The sequence below is a fragment of the Gymnoscopelus microlampas genome, assembly GCF_963454915.1.
Source record: "Gymnoscopelus microlampas genome assembly, chromosome: 19".
Classification (NCBI taxonomy): Eukaryota; Metazoa; Chordata; class Actinopteri; order Myctophiformes; family Myctophidae; genus Gymnoscopelus; species Gymnoscopelus microlampas.
In genome coordinates, this window is record NC_139956.1 from 2,377,486 (window position 1) to 2,391,226 (window position 13,741).

The following is a 13,741-nucleotide window of genomic DNA, read 5'->3' on the forward strand; positions in this document are numbered from 1 at the left end:
TCAGGTCCCGTTGATGTATTCACAGTATTTGTGAAAGGGGCGGTGCTTGGCACAACATTGTCTTTCTTTGGCTTTCATGGCTGCCAGTTCCCATCTGATGTCGTTTGGGAGTTCATACTGTTCTAGGCCGTACTGAATAACTGATAGTTTACATAACATCTTCAGACTAGGTTGTATATCTAAGATGTGCAGTTTATGAGCATATTCAGCAAATATCATTTTGCTGTATCCTCCAAAGATGACGATACGGTCTCCCACCACACAGCAGCACATCCTAATACTTGTACGCTGGACTTTCCCCTTGGGATTGATCCTCTTCCAGCAGAAGGTCACCGGATTTAACTTCCACAGATCTTTTGTCATATCATGCAAAGGACTTGTTGCCAACATGTACAGCTCTCCGTTGTAGGCAAAGACGCATTCATGCCTGCCTGTGTCTGTAAAAGGTGCTGCACAAGGCCAGCCCAGCCAGAGGTTGGTCTCTATGTCGAACACGTTCATGAAGGACCCGGAGTCCCCGGACATTCCGTGCAACACTCCGTACCCAACTACAAACATCTTTGTCCCGATGATGCTGGCGATGTTGGGGATTGAAAGACGCATACTACTTGTAGGAGGTGGTGGCGTGCCTCCGGCATTAATTAAACACCAGACCATTGTAGTGGTGTCCAACCTGTAGATTTCACTAGTTTTTCCACTCATCCAGACATACATGACCTTCCCTAAGACACAGGCGGACGCACGGTTGCATCGTGTCACCTCTGGACCATTACCTGAAACCTCTGGCCTGAACAATCTGTGGGATCCCACGTTGAACGCATAAAGTGTAAAGTGAAATTTGTCGTGTATGTTAAAAAAACCCGAGATGTAGACGAGATTGTCGATCAACACGGCCGTGTCGTTAAAATACATGCGATAAACATCGAGAGGACATTCTCCTCTCGCGGTCGACACTGGAGGCAACTTCGTCCAGCGCAAAGACACTGTGTTGAAGACCTGCATGTCGGTCGTCATACAGTCGTTAACCTTAACGAACATTCCGATGGAGTAGACCTCCTCTCCCACTGCCACAGCAATACGGTGGTCTCCTACCGGCGCTCCATTCAGATCAACAGTCCAGTGGTACATTTTGTCGTACAGATGTGACGACCGAACTCGTTTGGTTTCCCTATTAGGTCACTGAAAATGTAAACTTTCCTTTTAGTCACAGATTTGCGCCTGATCAGCTATATGCTGTCCTGTTGTTGATACTGATTGATATTGTTTCTTCACCTGTGATTCTCCTGTTGCTACTCGTTTTGGTTTCTACTTTGTTCCTCTGTAACTTTAACTCTAACTGCTGTGCTGCCTCCTGCAACTGAAGGTTCCGTGCAGGATCAAAATAGGTCTGTCTGTCTGTAGGTAGGTCTATCTGTCTATCTGTCTGTCTGTCTGTCTGTCTGTCTGTCTAACCATTTGTCTGTCTCAGTAATAATAATATATTGTTGTGTGTTGTTTTTTAGCAGAATGCAGTTGCTGACACTTTCATTGGTACAGCGAGACTGTCACACAAAGCTCAGCCAATCCGTGAAGCCCATCGGTCGTGTTGGCCAATCACGAAGGTCAATGTGTTTAGGTCTTCCTAATAGGATAAAACAGATCAGAAGACATTGTAATTCAAAGGTTCCACAGCACGGAGGAGCAGGAAGTAACACACAGTGACTTACACACAGTGACTTACACACAGTGACACAAACTGCTGCACACACACACACACACACACACACACACACACACACACACACACACACACACACACACAGTGACTTACACACAGTGACACACACTGCTGCACACACTGCTGCACACACACACACACACACACACACACACACTCTCTCTCTCTCTCTCTCTCTCTCTCTCTCTCTCATCTGTCCTACTGGCTGTCTCTCCTACACTGTTTGTTTCTCAGCCATCTTACCGTCTTTCTCTACACTGTCTCCCTCTCAGCTGTCTGTCTGTCTGTCTGTCTGTCTGTCTGTCTCTCCTACACTGTCTCTCTCTCAGCTGTTCTACTGTCTGTCTCTCCTAAACTGTCTCTCTCTCAGCTGTCCTACTGTCTGTCTGTCTCCTAAACTGTCTCTCTCTCAGCTGTTCTACTGTCTGTCTCTCCTACACTGTCTCTCTCTCAGCTGTCCTACTGTCTGTCTCTCCTACACTGTCTCTCTCTCAGAGTATTACCATGGTTGCATTGGTGGGTTAACAGTATTCTGTCTGGGAGGAGATGGGAAGGCAGTGCAGTGAGTGGAGGATGGGTGTGATGTGCTCATGTATTTAGGCATTCTCATCAGGATCCTAGCAGAGCTGTTCTGGATGTATCAGAGCTTGTGAAGGCTCTTTCTAGGGATCCTGATGAGAAGTGTGTTACAGTAGTCCATTCTGGAGGAGACGAAGGCGTGGCCTCACTTTTCTGCATCAGGCAGAGTGAGGTTGGGGCGGAGTTTGGCTTCATTCCTGAGGCGGGAGAAGGAGGTTTTGCAAAGGTGTTTGATGTGGGCCTTATAGCTGAGGTGGGGGTCCAGTCTTACACCCAGGTTGGTGACGACAATCAATCATTCAATGAAAGTTTATTTGTATTGCACGTTTCATACATCAAGTGCAGTTCAATGTGCTTCTCAGAATAGATTTAAAATAAAGATAAAAAAAACCCCGGAGGATAACAGCAAAATAGAAAAGAAAACATTTAGAATAAGACTAGGAAAAACAAGAAAATAAAGAAAACAATAAAAACAAAGCAAAAGCTGGATTAATGCAGACACCTAGGTAAAAGCAATACTAAAAAGGTGTGTCTTAATATTATTTTAAAAATGTCAACTGATTCGGTGACCCGCAGGGCCTCCGGCAGGCTGTTCCAGACAGATGGGAGGGGAAAGCCAGAGAAGGTGATGCTTGTTATGGGGGATGATTGAACCTGGTGTGGGTTGTGCAGACTAGAATGACTTCTGTTTGTAAACAGAAAATACATCAGTATCATGCGGTCGTAAACTGTTGTGATGGTTCAGGTCCCGTTGATGTATTCACAGTATTTGTGAAAGGGGCGGTGCTTGGCACAACATTGTCTTTCTCTGGGTATTTTTTTCATGGCTGCCAGTTCCCATCTGATGTTGTGTGGAAGTTCAGACTGCTCCAGGCCGTACTGAATAGCTGATAGCTTGCATATGGTCTTCAGACTAGTTTTTATATCTAAGATGTGCAGATTATCAGCATATTCAGCAAATATCTTTTCGCTGTATCCTCCAAAGATGACGATACGGTCTCCCACCACACAGCACATCGTAACATTTGTAAGCTTGACTTTCCCCTTGGGATTGATCCTCTTCCAGGAGAAGGTCACCGGATTTAACTTCCACAGATCTTTTGTCATATAATGCAAACGACTTGTTGCCAACATGTACAGCTCTCCGGTGTAGGAAAAAACGCATTCATAATGGTCTATGTCTGTAAAAGATGCTGCAAAGGGCGAGCCCAGCCAAAGGTTGGTCTCTATGTCGAACACGTTCATGAAGGGCCCGGACATTCCGTGCAACACTCCGTACCCAACTACAAACATCTTTGTCCCGATGATGCTGGCGATGTTGGGGATTGAATGACGCATACTTGTAGGAGGTGGTGGCGTGCCTCCGGCATTAATTAAACACCAGACCATTGTAGTGGTGTCCAACCTGTAGATTTCACCATTTTTTCCACTCATCCAGACATACATGACCTTCCCTAAGACACAGGCGGACGCACGGTTGCATCGTGTCACCTCTGGACCATTACCTGAAACCTCTGGCCTGAACAATCTGTGGGATCCCACGTTGAACGCATAAAGTGTAAAGTGAAATGTGTTGTGTATGTTAAAAAAACCCGAGATGTAGACGAGATTGTCGATCAACACGGCCGTGTCGTTAAAGTACCTGAGATAAACATCGAGTGGACATTCTCCTCTCACGGTCGACACTGGAGGCAACTTCGTCCAGCGCAAAGACACTGTGTTGAAGACCTGCATGTCGGTCGTCATAAAGTCGTTAACCTTAACGAACATTCCGATGGAGTAGACCTCCTGTCCCACTGCCACAGCAATACGGTGGTTTCCTACCGGCGCTCCGTTCAGATCAACAGTCCAGTGGTACATTTTGTCGTACAGATGTGACGACCGAACTCGTTTGGTTCCCCTATTAGGTCAAGGAAAATGTAAACTTTTCTTTTAGTCACAGATTTGTGCCTGATCAGCTATATGCTGTCCTGTTGTTGATACTGATTGATATTGTTTCTTCACCTGTGATTCTCCTGTTGCTACTCGTTTTGGTTTCTACTTTGTTCCTCTGTAACTTTAACTCCAACTGCTGTGCTGCCTCCTGCAACTGAAGGTTCCGTGCAGGATCAAAATATGTCTGTCTGTAGGTAGGTCTATCTGTCTGTCTGTCTGTCTGTCTGTCTAACCATTTATCTATCTCAGTAATAATAATATATTGTTGTGTGTTGTTTTTTAGCAGAATTCAGTTGCTGACACTTTCATTGGTACAGCGAGACTGTCACACAACGCTCAGCCAATCCGTGAAGCCCATCGGTCGTGTTGGCCAATCACGAAGGTCAATGTGTTTAGGTCTTCCTAATAGGATAAAACAGATCAGAAGACATTGTAATTCAAAGGTTCCACAGCACGGAGGAGCAGGTGACCCTGACACACAGTGACTTACACTGCTGCATGGTGACAGACAAACACACACACACACACACACACACACACACACACACACGCACACACACACACACTCTCTCTCTCTCTCATCTGTCCTACTGACTGTCTCTCCTACACTGTTTGTCTCTCAGCCATCTTACCGTCTTTCTCTACACTGTCTCCCTCTCAGCTGTCCTACTGTCTGTCTCTCCTACACTGTCTCTCTCTCAGAGTATTACCATGGTTGCATTGGTGGGTTAACAGTATTCTGTCTGGGAGGAGATGGGAAGGCAGTGCAGTGAGTGGAGGATGGGTGTGATGTGCTCATGTATTTAGGCATTCTCATCAGGATCCTAGCAGAGCTGTTCTGGATGTATCAGAGCTTGTGAAGGCTTTTTCTAGGGATCCTGATGAGAAGTGCGTTACAGTAGTCCAGCCTGGAGGAGACGAAGGCGTGGCCTCACTTTTCAGCATCAGGCAGAGTGAGGTTGGGGCGGAGTTTGGCTTTATTCCTGAGGCGGGAGAAGGAGGTTTTGCAAAGGTGTTTGATGTGGGCCTTATAGTTGAGGTGGGGGTCCAGTCTTACACCCAGGTTGGTGACGACAATCAATCAATCAATCAAAGTTTATTTGTATTGCACGTTTCATACATCAAGTGCAGTTCAATGTGCTTCTCAGAATAGATTTAAAAATAAAGATAAAAAAAACCCTGTAGGATAACAGCAAAATAGAAAAGAAAACATTTAGAATAAGACTAGGAAAAACAAGAAAATAAAGAACAACAATAAAAACAAAGCAAAAGCTGGATTAATGCAGACACCTAGGTAAAAGCAATACTAAAAAGGTGTGTCTTAATATTTCTTTTAAAAATGTCAACTGATTTGGTGACCCGCAGGGCCTCCGGCAGGCTGTTCCAGACAGATGGGAGGAGAAAGCCAGAGAAGGTGATGCTTGTTATGGGGGATGATTGAACCTGGTGTGGGTTGTGCAGACTAGAATGGCTTCTGTTTGTAAACAGAAAATACATCAGTATCATGCGGTCGTAAACTGTTGTGATGGTTCAGGTCCCGTTGATGTATTCACAGTATTTGTGAAAGGGGCGGTGCTTGGCACAACATTGTCGTTCTTTGGGTGTTCTTTTCATGGCTGCCAGTTCCCATCTGATGTTGTGTGGAAGTTCAGACTGCTCCAGGCCGTACTGAATAGCCGATAGCTTGCATAAGGTCTTCAGACTAGTTTTTATATCTAAGATGTGCAGATTATCAGCATATTCAGCAAATTTTACTTCGCTGTCGCTTTGTCCTCCAAAGATGACGATACGGTCTCCCACCACACAGCAGCACATCCTAATACTTGTACGCTGGACTTTCCCCTTGGGATTGATCCTCTTCCAGGAGAAGGTCACCGGATTAAACTTCCACAGATCTTTTGTCATATCATGCAAAGGACTTGTTGCCAACATGTACAGCTCTCCGTTGTAGGCAAAGACGCATTCATACCTGCCTGTGTCTGTAAAAGGTGCTGCACAAGGCCAGCCCAGCCAGAGGTTGGTCTCTATGTCGAACACGTTCATGAAGGGCCCGGAGTCCCCCGACATTCCGTGCAACACTCCGTACCCAACTACAAACATCTTTGTCCCGATGATGCTGGCGATGTTGGGGATTGAAAGACGCATACTACTTGTAGGAGGTGGTGGCGTGCCTCCGGCATTAATTAAACACCAGACCATTGTAGTGGTGTCCAACCTGTAGATTTCACTAGTTTTTCCACTCATCCAGACATACATGACCTTCTCTAAGACACAGGCGGACGCACGGTTGCATCGTGTCACCTCTGGACCATTACCTGAAACCTTTGGCCTGAACAATCTGTGGGATCCCACGTTGAACGCATAAAGTGTAAAGTGAAATTTGTCGTGTATGTTAAAAAAACCCGAGATGTAGACGAGATTGTCGATCAACACGGCCGTGTCGTTAAAGTACATGCGATAAACATCGAGAGGACATTCTCCTCTCGCGGTCGACACTGGAGGCAACTTCGTCCAGCGCAAAGACACTGTGTTGAAGACCTGCATGTCGGTCGTCATACAGTCGTTAACCTTAACGAACATTCCGATGGAGTAGACCTCCTGTCCCACTGCCACAGCAATACGGTGGTCTCCTACCGGCGCTCCATTCAGATCAACAGTCCAGTGGTACATTTTGTCGTACAGATGTGACAACCGAACTCGTTTGGTTCCCCTATTAGGTCACTGAAAATGTTAACTTTCCTTTTAGTCACAGATTTGCGCCTGATCAGCTATATGCTGTCCTGTTGATACTGATTGATATTGTTTCTTCACCTGTGATTCTCCTGTTGCTACTCGTTTTGGTTTCTACTTTGTTCCTCTGTAACTTTAACTCCAACTGCTGTGCTGCCTCCTGCAACTGAAGGTTCCGTGCAGGATCAAAATAGGTCTGTCTGTCTGTCTGTAGGTAGGTCTATCTGTCTGTCTGTCTGTCTGTCTGACCATGTATCTATCTCAGTAATAATAATATATTGTTGTGTGTTGTTTTTTAGCAGAATGCAGTTTCTGACACTTTCATTGGTACAGACTGTCACACAAAGCTCAGCCAATCCGTGAAGCCCATCGGTCGTGTTAGCCAATCACGAAGGTCAATGTTTTTAGGTCTTCCTAATAGGATAAAACAGATCAGAAGACATTGTAATTCAAAGGTTCCACAGCACACACACACACACACACACACACACACACACACACACTCACTCTCTCATCTGTCCTACTGACTGTCTCTCCTACATTGTTTGTCCATCTTACCGTCTTTCTCTAGACTGTTTCCCTCTCAGCTGTCTTACTGGCTGTTTGTCTGTCTGTCTCTCCTACATTGTCTCCTCTCAGTTGTCTTACTGTCTGTCTCTCCTACACTGTCTCCCTCTAAGCTGTCTTATTGTCTGTCTGTCTCTACACTGTCTCTCTCTCAGCTGTCTTACTGTCTGTCTCTCCTACACTGTCTCTCTCTCTCAGCTGTCATACTGTCTGTCTCTCCTACACTGTCTCCCTCTCAGCTGTCCTACTGTCTGTCTCTCCTACACTGTCTCTCTCTCAGCTGTCCTACTGTCTGTCTCTCCTACACTGTGTTACACTGTGTTAACAGTATTCAGTATTCTGTCTGGGAGGAGATGGGAAGGCAGTGCAGTGAGTGGAGGATGGGTGTGATGTGCTCATGTATTTAGGCATTCTCATCAGGATCCTAGCAGAGCTGTTCTGGATGTATCAGAGCTTGTGAAGGCTTTTTATAGGGATCCTGATGAGAAGTGCGTTACAGTAGTCCAGCCTGGAGGAGACGAAGGCGTGGCCTCACTTTTCGGCATCAGGCAGAGTGAGGTTGGGGCGGAGTTTGGCTTTATTCCCAAGGCGGGAGAAGGAGGCTTTGCAAAGGTGTTTGATGTGGGCCTTATAGCTGAGGTGGGGGTCCAGTCTTACACCCAGGTTGGTGACGACAATCAATCAATCAATCAAAGTTTATTTGTATTGCACGTTTCATACATCAAGTGCAGTTCAATGTGCTTCTCAGAATAGATTTAAAATAAAGATTAAAAAAACCCCGGAGGATAACAGCAAAATAGAAAAGAAAACATTTAGAATAAGACTAGGAAAAACAAGAAAATAAAGAACAACAATAAAAACAAAGCAAAAGATGGATTAATGCAGACACCTAGGTAAAAGCAATACTAAAAAGGTGTCTTAATATTTATTTTAAAAATGTCAACTTATTCGGTGACCCGCAGGGCCTCCGGCAGGCTGTTCCAGACAGATGGGAGGAGAAAGCCAGAGAAGGTGATGCTTGTTATGGGGGATGTTGAACCTGGTGTGGGTTGTGCCGACTAGAATGGCTTCTGTTTGTAAACAGAAAATACATCAGTATCATGCGGTCGTAAACTGTTGTGATGGTTCAGGTCCCGTTGATGTATTCACAGTATTTGTGAAAGGGGCGGTGCTTGGCACAACATTGTCTTTCTCTGGGTGTTTTTTTCATGGCTGCCAGTTCCCATCTGATGTTGTGTGGAAGTTCAGACTGCTCCAGGCCGTACTGAATAGCTGATAGCTTGCATAAGGTCTTCAGACTAGTTTTTATATCTAAGATGTGCAGATTATCAGCATATTCAGCAAATATCTTTTCGCTGTGTCCTCCAAAGATGACGATACGGTCTCCCACCACACAGCACATCGTAACATTTGTAAGCTTGACTTTCCCCTTGGGATTGATCCTCTTCCAGGAGAAGGTCACCGGATTTAACTTCCACAGATCTTTTGTCATATAATGCAAACGACTTGTTGCCAACATGTACAGCTCTCCGTTGTAGGCAAAGACGCATTCATAATGGTCTATGTCTGTAAAAGATGCTGCAAAGGGCGAGCCCAGCCAAAGGTTGGTCTCTATGTCGAACACGTTCATGAAGGGCCCGGACATTCCGTGCAACACTCCGTACCCAACTACAAACATCTTTGTCCCGATGATGTTGGCGATGTTGGGGATTGAATGACGCATACTTGTAGGAGGTGGTGGCGTGCCTCCGGCATTAATTAAACACCAGACCATTGTAGTGGTGTCCAACCTGTAGATTTCACTAATTTTTCCACTCATCCAGACATACATGACCTTCCCTAAGACACAGGCGGACGCACGGTTGCATCGTGTCACCTCTGGACCATTACCTGAAACCTCTGGCCTGAACAATCTGTGGGATCCCACGTTGAACGCATAAAGTGTAAAGTGAAATGTGTCGTGTATGTTAAAAAAACCCGAGATGTAGACGAGATTGTCGATCAACACGGCCGTGTCGTTAAAGTACCTGAGATAAACATCGAGTGGACATTCTCCTCTCACGGTCGACACTGGAGGCAACTTCGTCCAGCGCAAAGACACTGTGTTGAAGACCTGCATGTCGGTAGTCATAAAGTCGTTAACCTTAACGAACATTCCGATGGAGTAGACCTCCTGTCCCACTGCCACAGCAATACGGTGGTTTCCTACCGGCGCTCCGTTCAGATCAACAGTCCAGTGGTACATTTTGTCGTACAGATGTGACGACCGAACTCGTTTGATTCCCCTATTAGGTCACTGAAAATGTTAACTTTCCTTTAAGTCACAGATTTGCGCCTGATCAGCTATATGCTGTCCTGTTGTTGATACTGATTGATATTGTTTCTTCACCTGTGATTCTCCTGTTGCTACTCGTTTTGGTTTCTACTTTGTTCCTCTGTAACTTTAACTCCAACTGCTGTGCTGCCTCCTGCAACTGAAGGTTCCGTGCAGGATCAAAATAGGTCTGTCTGTCTGTCTGTCTGTAGGTAGGTCTATCTGTCTGTCTGTCTGTCTGTCTGTCTGTCTTTCTGTCTGTCTGTCTGTAGGTAGGTCTATCTGTCTGTCGTGTCTGTCTGTCTGTCTGTCTATCTAACCATTTGTCTGTCTCAGTAATAATAATATATTGTTGTGTGTTGTTTTTTATTAGAATGCAGTTGCTGACACTTTCATTGGTACAGCGAGACTGTCACACAAAGCTCAGCCAATCCATGAAGCCCATCGGTCGTGTTGGCCAATTACGAAGGTCAATGTGTTTTAGGTCCTCCTAATAGGATAAAACAGATCAGAAGACATTGTAATTCAAAGGTTCCACAGCACGGAGGAGCAGGTGACCCTGACACACAGTGGCTTACACTGCTGCATGGTGACAGACACACACACACACACACACACACACACACACACACACACACACACACACACACACACACACACACACACACCACACCACGCCCCACACACACACACACACACACACACACACACACACACACACACACACACACACACACACACACACACACACACACACACACTCTCTCTCTCTCTCTCTCTCACTCTCTCTCTCTCTCTCTCTCTCTCTCTCTCTCTCTCTCTCTCTTTCTCTTGTCAGCATCAGGCAGAGTGAGGTTGGGGCGGAGTTTGGCTTTATTCCCAAGGCGGGAGAAGGAGGTTTTGCAAAGGTGTTTGATGTGGGCCTTATAGCTGAGGTGGGGGTCCAGTCTTACACCCAGGTTGGTGACGACAATCAATCAATCAATCAATCAATCAAAGTTTATTTATACTAAAAAGGTGTGTCTTAATATTTATTTTAAAAATGTCAACTGATTCGGTGACCCGCAGGGCCTCCGGCAGGCTGTTCCAGACAGATGGGAGGGGAAAGCCAGAGAAGGTGATGCTTGTTATGGGGGATGTTGAACCTGGTGTCGGTTGTGCAGACTAGAATGGCTTCTGTTTGTAAACAGAAAATACATCAGTATCATGCGGTCGTAAACTGTTGTGATGGTTCAGGTCCCGTTGATGTATTCACAGTATTTGTGAAAGGGGCGGTGCTTGGCACAACATTGTCTTTTGGCTTTCATGGCTGCCAGTTCCCATCTGATGTCGTTTGGGAGTTCATACTGTTCTAGGCCGTACTGAATAACTGATAGTTTACATAACATCTTCAGACTAGGTTTTATATCTAAGATGTGAAGTTTATCATTATCAGAATATTCAGCTAATAAATGTTCGCTGTATCCTCCAAAGATGACGATACGGTCTCCCACCACACAGCAGCAGTTCCTAATACTTGTACGCAGGACTTTCCCCTTGGGGTTGATCCTCTTCCAGGAGAAGGTCACCGGATTTAACTTCCACAGATATTTTGTCATATCATGCAAATGACTTGTCGCCAACATGTACAGCTCTCCGTTGTAGGCAAAGATGCATTCATACTTGCTTGTGTCTGTAAAAGATGATGCACAAGGCGAGCCCAGCCAGAGGTTGGTCTCTATGTCGAACACGTTCATGTAGTGCCTGTTCATTCCGCACAGCTGTCCGTACCCAACTACATATATCTTTGTCCCGATGACGTTGGCGATGTTGGCGGGTGAACGCAGATAGATAGGTGGTGGCGAGCCTCTGGCGTTAATTAAAGACCAGACCATAGTGTTTGTGTCCAGCTTGTAGATTTCATTTGTGTGTCCTCCACTCAGCCAGACATACATGACCTGCCCCAAGACACAGGCGGAAGCACGTTTACATTGTGTCACATCTGGACCATTCCCTGAAACCTCTGGCCTGAACAATCTGTGGGATTCCACGTTGAACGCATAAAGTGTAAAGTAACATTTGTCATTTTTTTTAAAAACACCTGAAATGTAGACGAGATCGCTGATCAACACGGCCGTGTCGTGAAAGTACCTGAGATCAACGTCTAGAGGACATTCCCCTCTCGCGGTCGACACTGGAGGCAACTTCGTCCAGCGCAAAGACACTATGTTGAAGACCTGTATGTCGGTCGTCATACTTTCGTTAACCTTAATGAACCAACCGATGGAGTACACCTCATGTCCCACTGCCACAGCAATACGGTGGTCTCCTACCGGCGCTCCATTCAGAGCAACAGTCCAGTGGTACATTTTGTCGTACAGATGTGACGACCGAACTCGTTTGGTTCCCCTATTAGGTCACTGAAAATGTTAACTTTTCTTTTTGTCACGGATTCGCGCCTGATCAGCTATATGCTGTCCTGTTGTTGATACTGATATTGTTTCTTCACCTGTGATTCTCAGTTTTCCTGTTGCTACTCGTTTCGGTATCTACTTTGTTCCTCTGTAACTCTAACTGCTGTGCTGCCTCCTGCAACTGAAGGTTCCGTGCAGGATCAAAATAGGTCTGTCTGTCTGTCTGTCTGTCTGTCTGTCTGCTTGTCTCAGTAATAACAATATTTTGTTGTGTATGGTCAGAATGCAGTTCCATTGTGCATGCTGACACTTTCATTGGTACAGCGAGACTGTCACACAAAGCTTAGCCAATCCGTGAAGCCCATCGGTCGTGTTGGCCAATCACGAAGGTCAATGTTTTTAGGTCTTCCTAATAGGATAAAACAGATCAGAAGACATTGTAATTCAAAGGTTCCACAGCACGGAAGAGCAGGTAACCCAGACACACAGTGACACTGCTGCACGGTGTGACACACACACACACACACACACACACACACACACACACACACACACACACACACACACACACACACACACACACACACACACACACACAGCTGTCAGGGCCTCCTCTGCATGGCCTTCGAAGATGATAGAGCAAGATTGATGACAGCAGGGAATCTGTCCTGGATCTTATGTTCTCCAGTGTGCATCTTGAGCATCAATTGTTCTGGCATTGATGAAAGTTGGAGATCTCATCCTTATCTTCAATGCTGACAGTGCCAACATCTACTCCCTTGTGGACATACTTGAAGAGATACTTGATGGTATGGAAGGAGCCAACAAATTCAACATTGATATGGCATTTGTATTTGAGAAGGATCCATGGGTTGTAAGGCAAAACCCACCTGTTGTCAAATAGAAAGCCTTTCTTCTCAGTGGTGGCACCGTCATTGGGCCGCCTGTACTGTGAGTAGCCATGGCCATCATGAGGCAGTCAAGTGCTATCAAAGAAGTCTTTAGGGAAGTTCTTGGAACAGGTGTTATGGACCATGCAGGGGCTGTTACGGTTGGCTGTCCCACAGGGTCCATGTGTCACAGTCACCGACTTTGCTTGTCTTGTCTAGATCTTGTATTTCTATGTTATGTTCTTGTTCTAGTTTTCATGGTTCTATGTTTATGTCTTCCTCAGGTGTTTCTAATGTGTAATCAGTCCTCATGTGTATATAAGTCTTGTTCCCCAGTCTGTCCATGTTGAGTCATTGTTTGGTGTCACATCATGTCCTGTGTTCGTTTGTGATTTCTGTTCTGTTCACCTTTACTGTTTATTAAAACACCCCACCATGGGTTTTTGAACACTACTGTCATGTCGTATATTATCAGTGATAAGGTCGCAGGCCTGCCTTGGAAGAGAGTCTTGAGTCAGAGTTGAAGATACTTTGTAAGTCTTTATTTGCAAGACAGTGATTACAGCGAGGTGTCTGTCCTTGGATCGAATGACACAGAGCACACAAAATCACATCA

General features: G+C 45.6%; 4 protein-coding genes across 4 annotated transcripts; all 4 read right to left on the minus strand.

Moving 5' to 3' along the window:
• Window positions 1-1,128, minus strand: LOC311035163 (kelch domain-containing protein 3-like; the record flags this gene model as incomplete). Its single annotated transcript, XM_084043242.1, has 1 exon — window positions 1-1,128. One exon carries the CDS (start codon window positions 1,126-1,128, stop codon window positions 1-3), a length of 1,128 nt encoding a protein of 375 aa, XP_083899368.1.
• Window positions 1,129-2,441: 1,313 nt separating this feature from the next.
• On the minus strand, window positions 2,442-4,156 carry LOC311035164 (kelch domain-containing protein 3-like; the record flags this gene model as incomplete). The annotated part of the gene is made up of 2 exons (XM_084043243.1): window positions 2,442-2,493; window positions 3,162-4,156. 2 exons carry the CDS (start codon window positions 4,154-4,156, stop codon window positions 2,442-2,444), a joined length of 1,047 nt encoding a protein of 348 aa, XP_083899369.1.
• A 411-nt stretch (window positions 4,157-4,567) lies between these two features.
• Window positions 4,568-6,901, minus strand: LOC311035165 (kelch domain-containing protein 3-like; the record flags this gene model as incomplete). Its single annotated transcript, XM_084043244.1, has 2 exons — window positions 4,568-4,633; window positions 5,987-6,901. The coding sequence occupies 2 exons, from the start codon at window positions 6,899-6,901 to the stop codon at window positions 4,568-4,570; spliced, it is 981 nt and encodes a 326-aa protein (XP_083899370.1).
• Window positions 6,902-8,472: 1,571 nt separating this feature from the next.
• LOC311035166 (kelch domain-containing protein 3-like) lies at window positions 8,473-9,773 on the minus strand (the record flags this gene model as incomplete). Its single annotated transcript, XM_084043245.1, has 2 exons — window positions 8,473-8,503; window positions 8,779-9,773. 2 exons carry the CDS (start codon window positions 9,771-9,773, stop codon window positions 8,473-8,475), a joined length of 1,026 nt encoding a protein of 341 aa, XP_083899371.1.
• Between the last annotated feature and the right edge of the window lie 3,968 nt (window positions 9,774-13,741).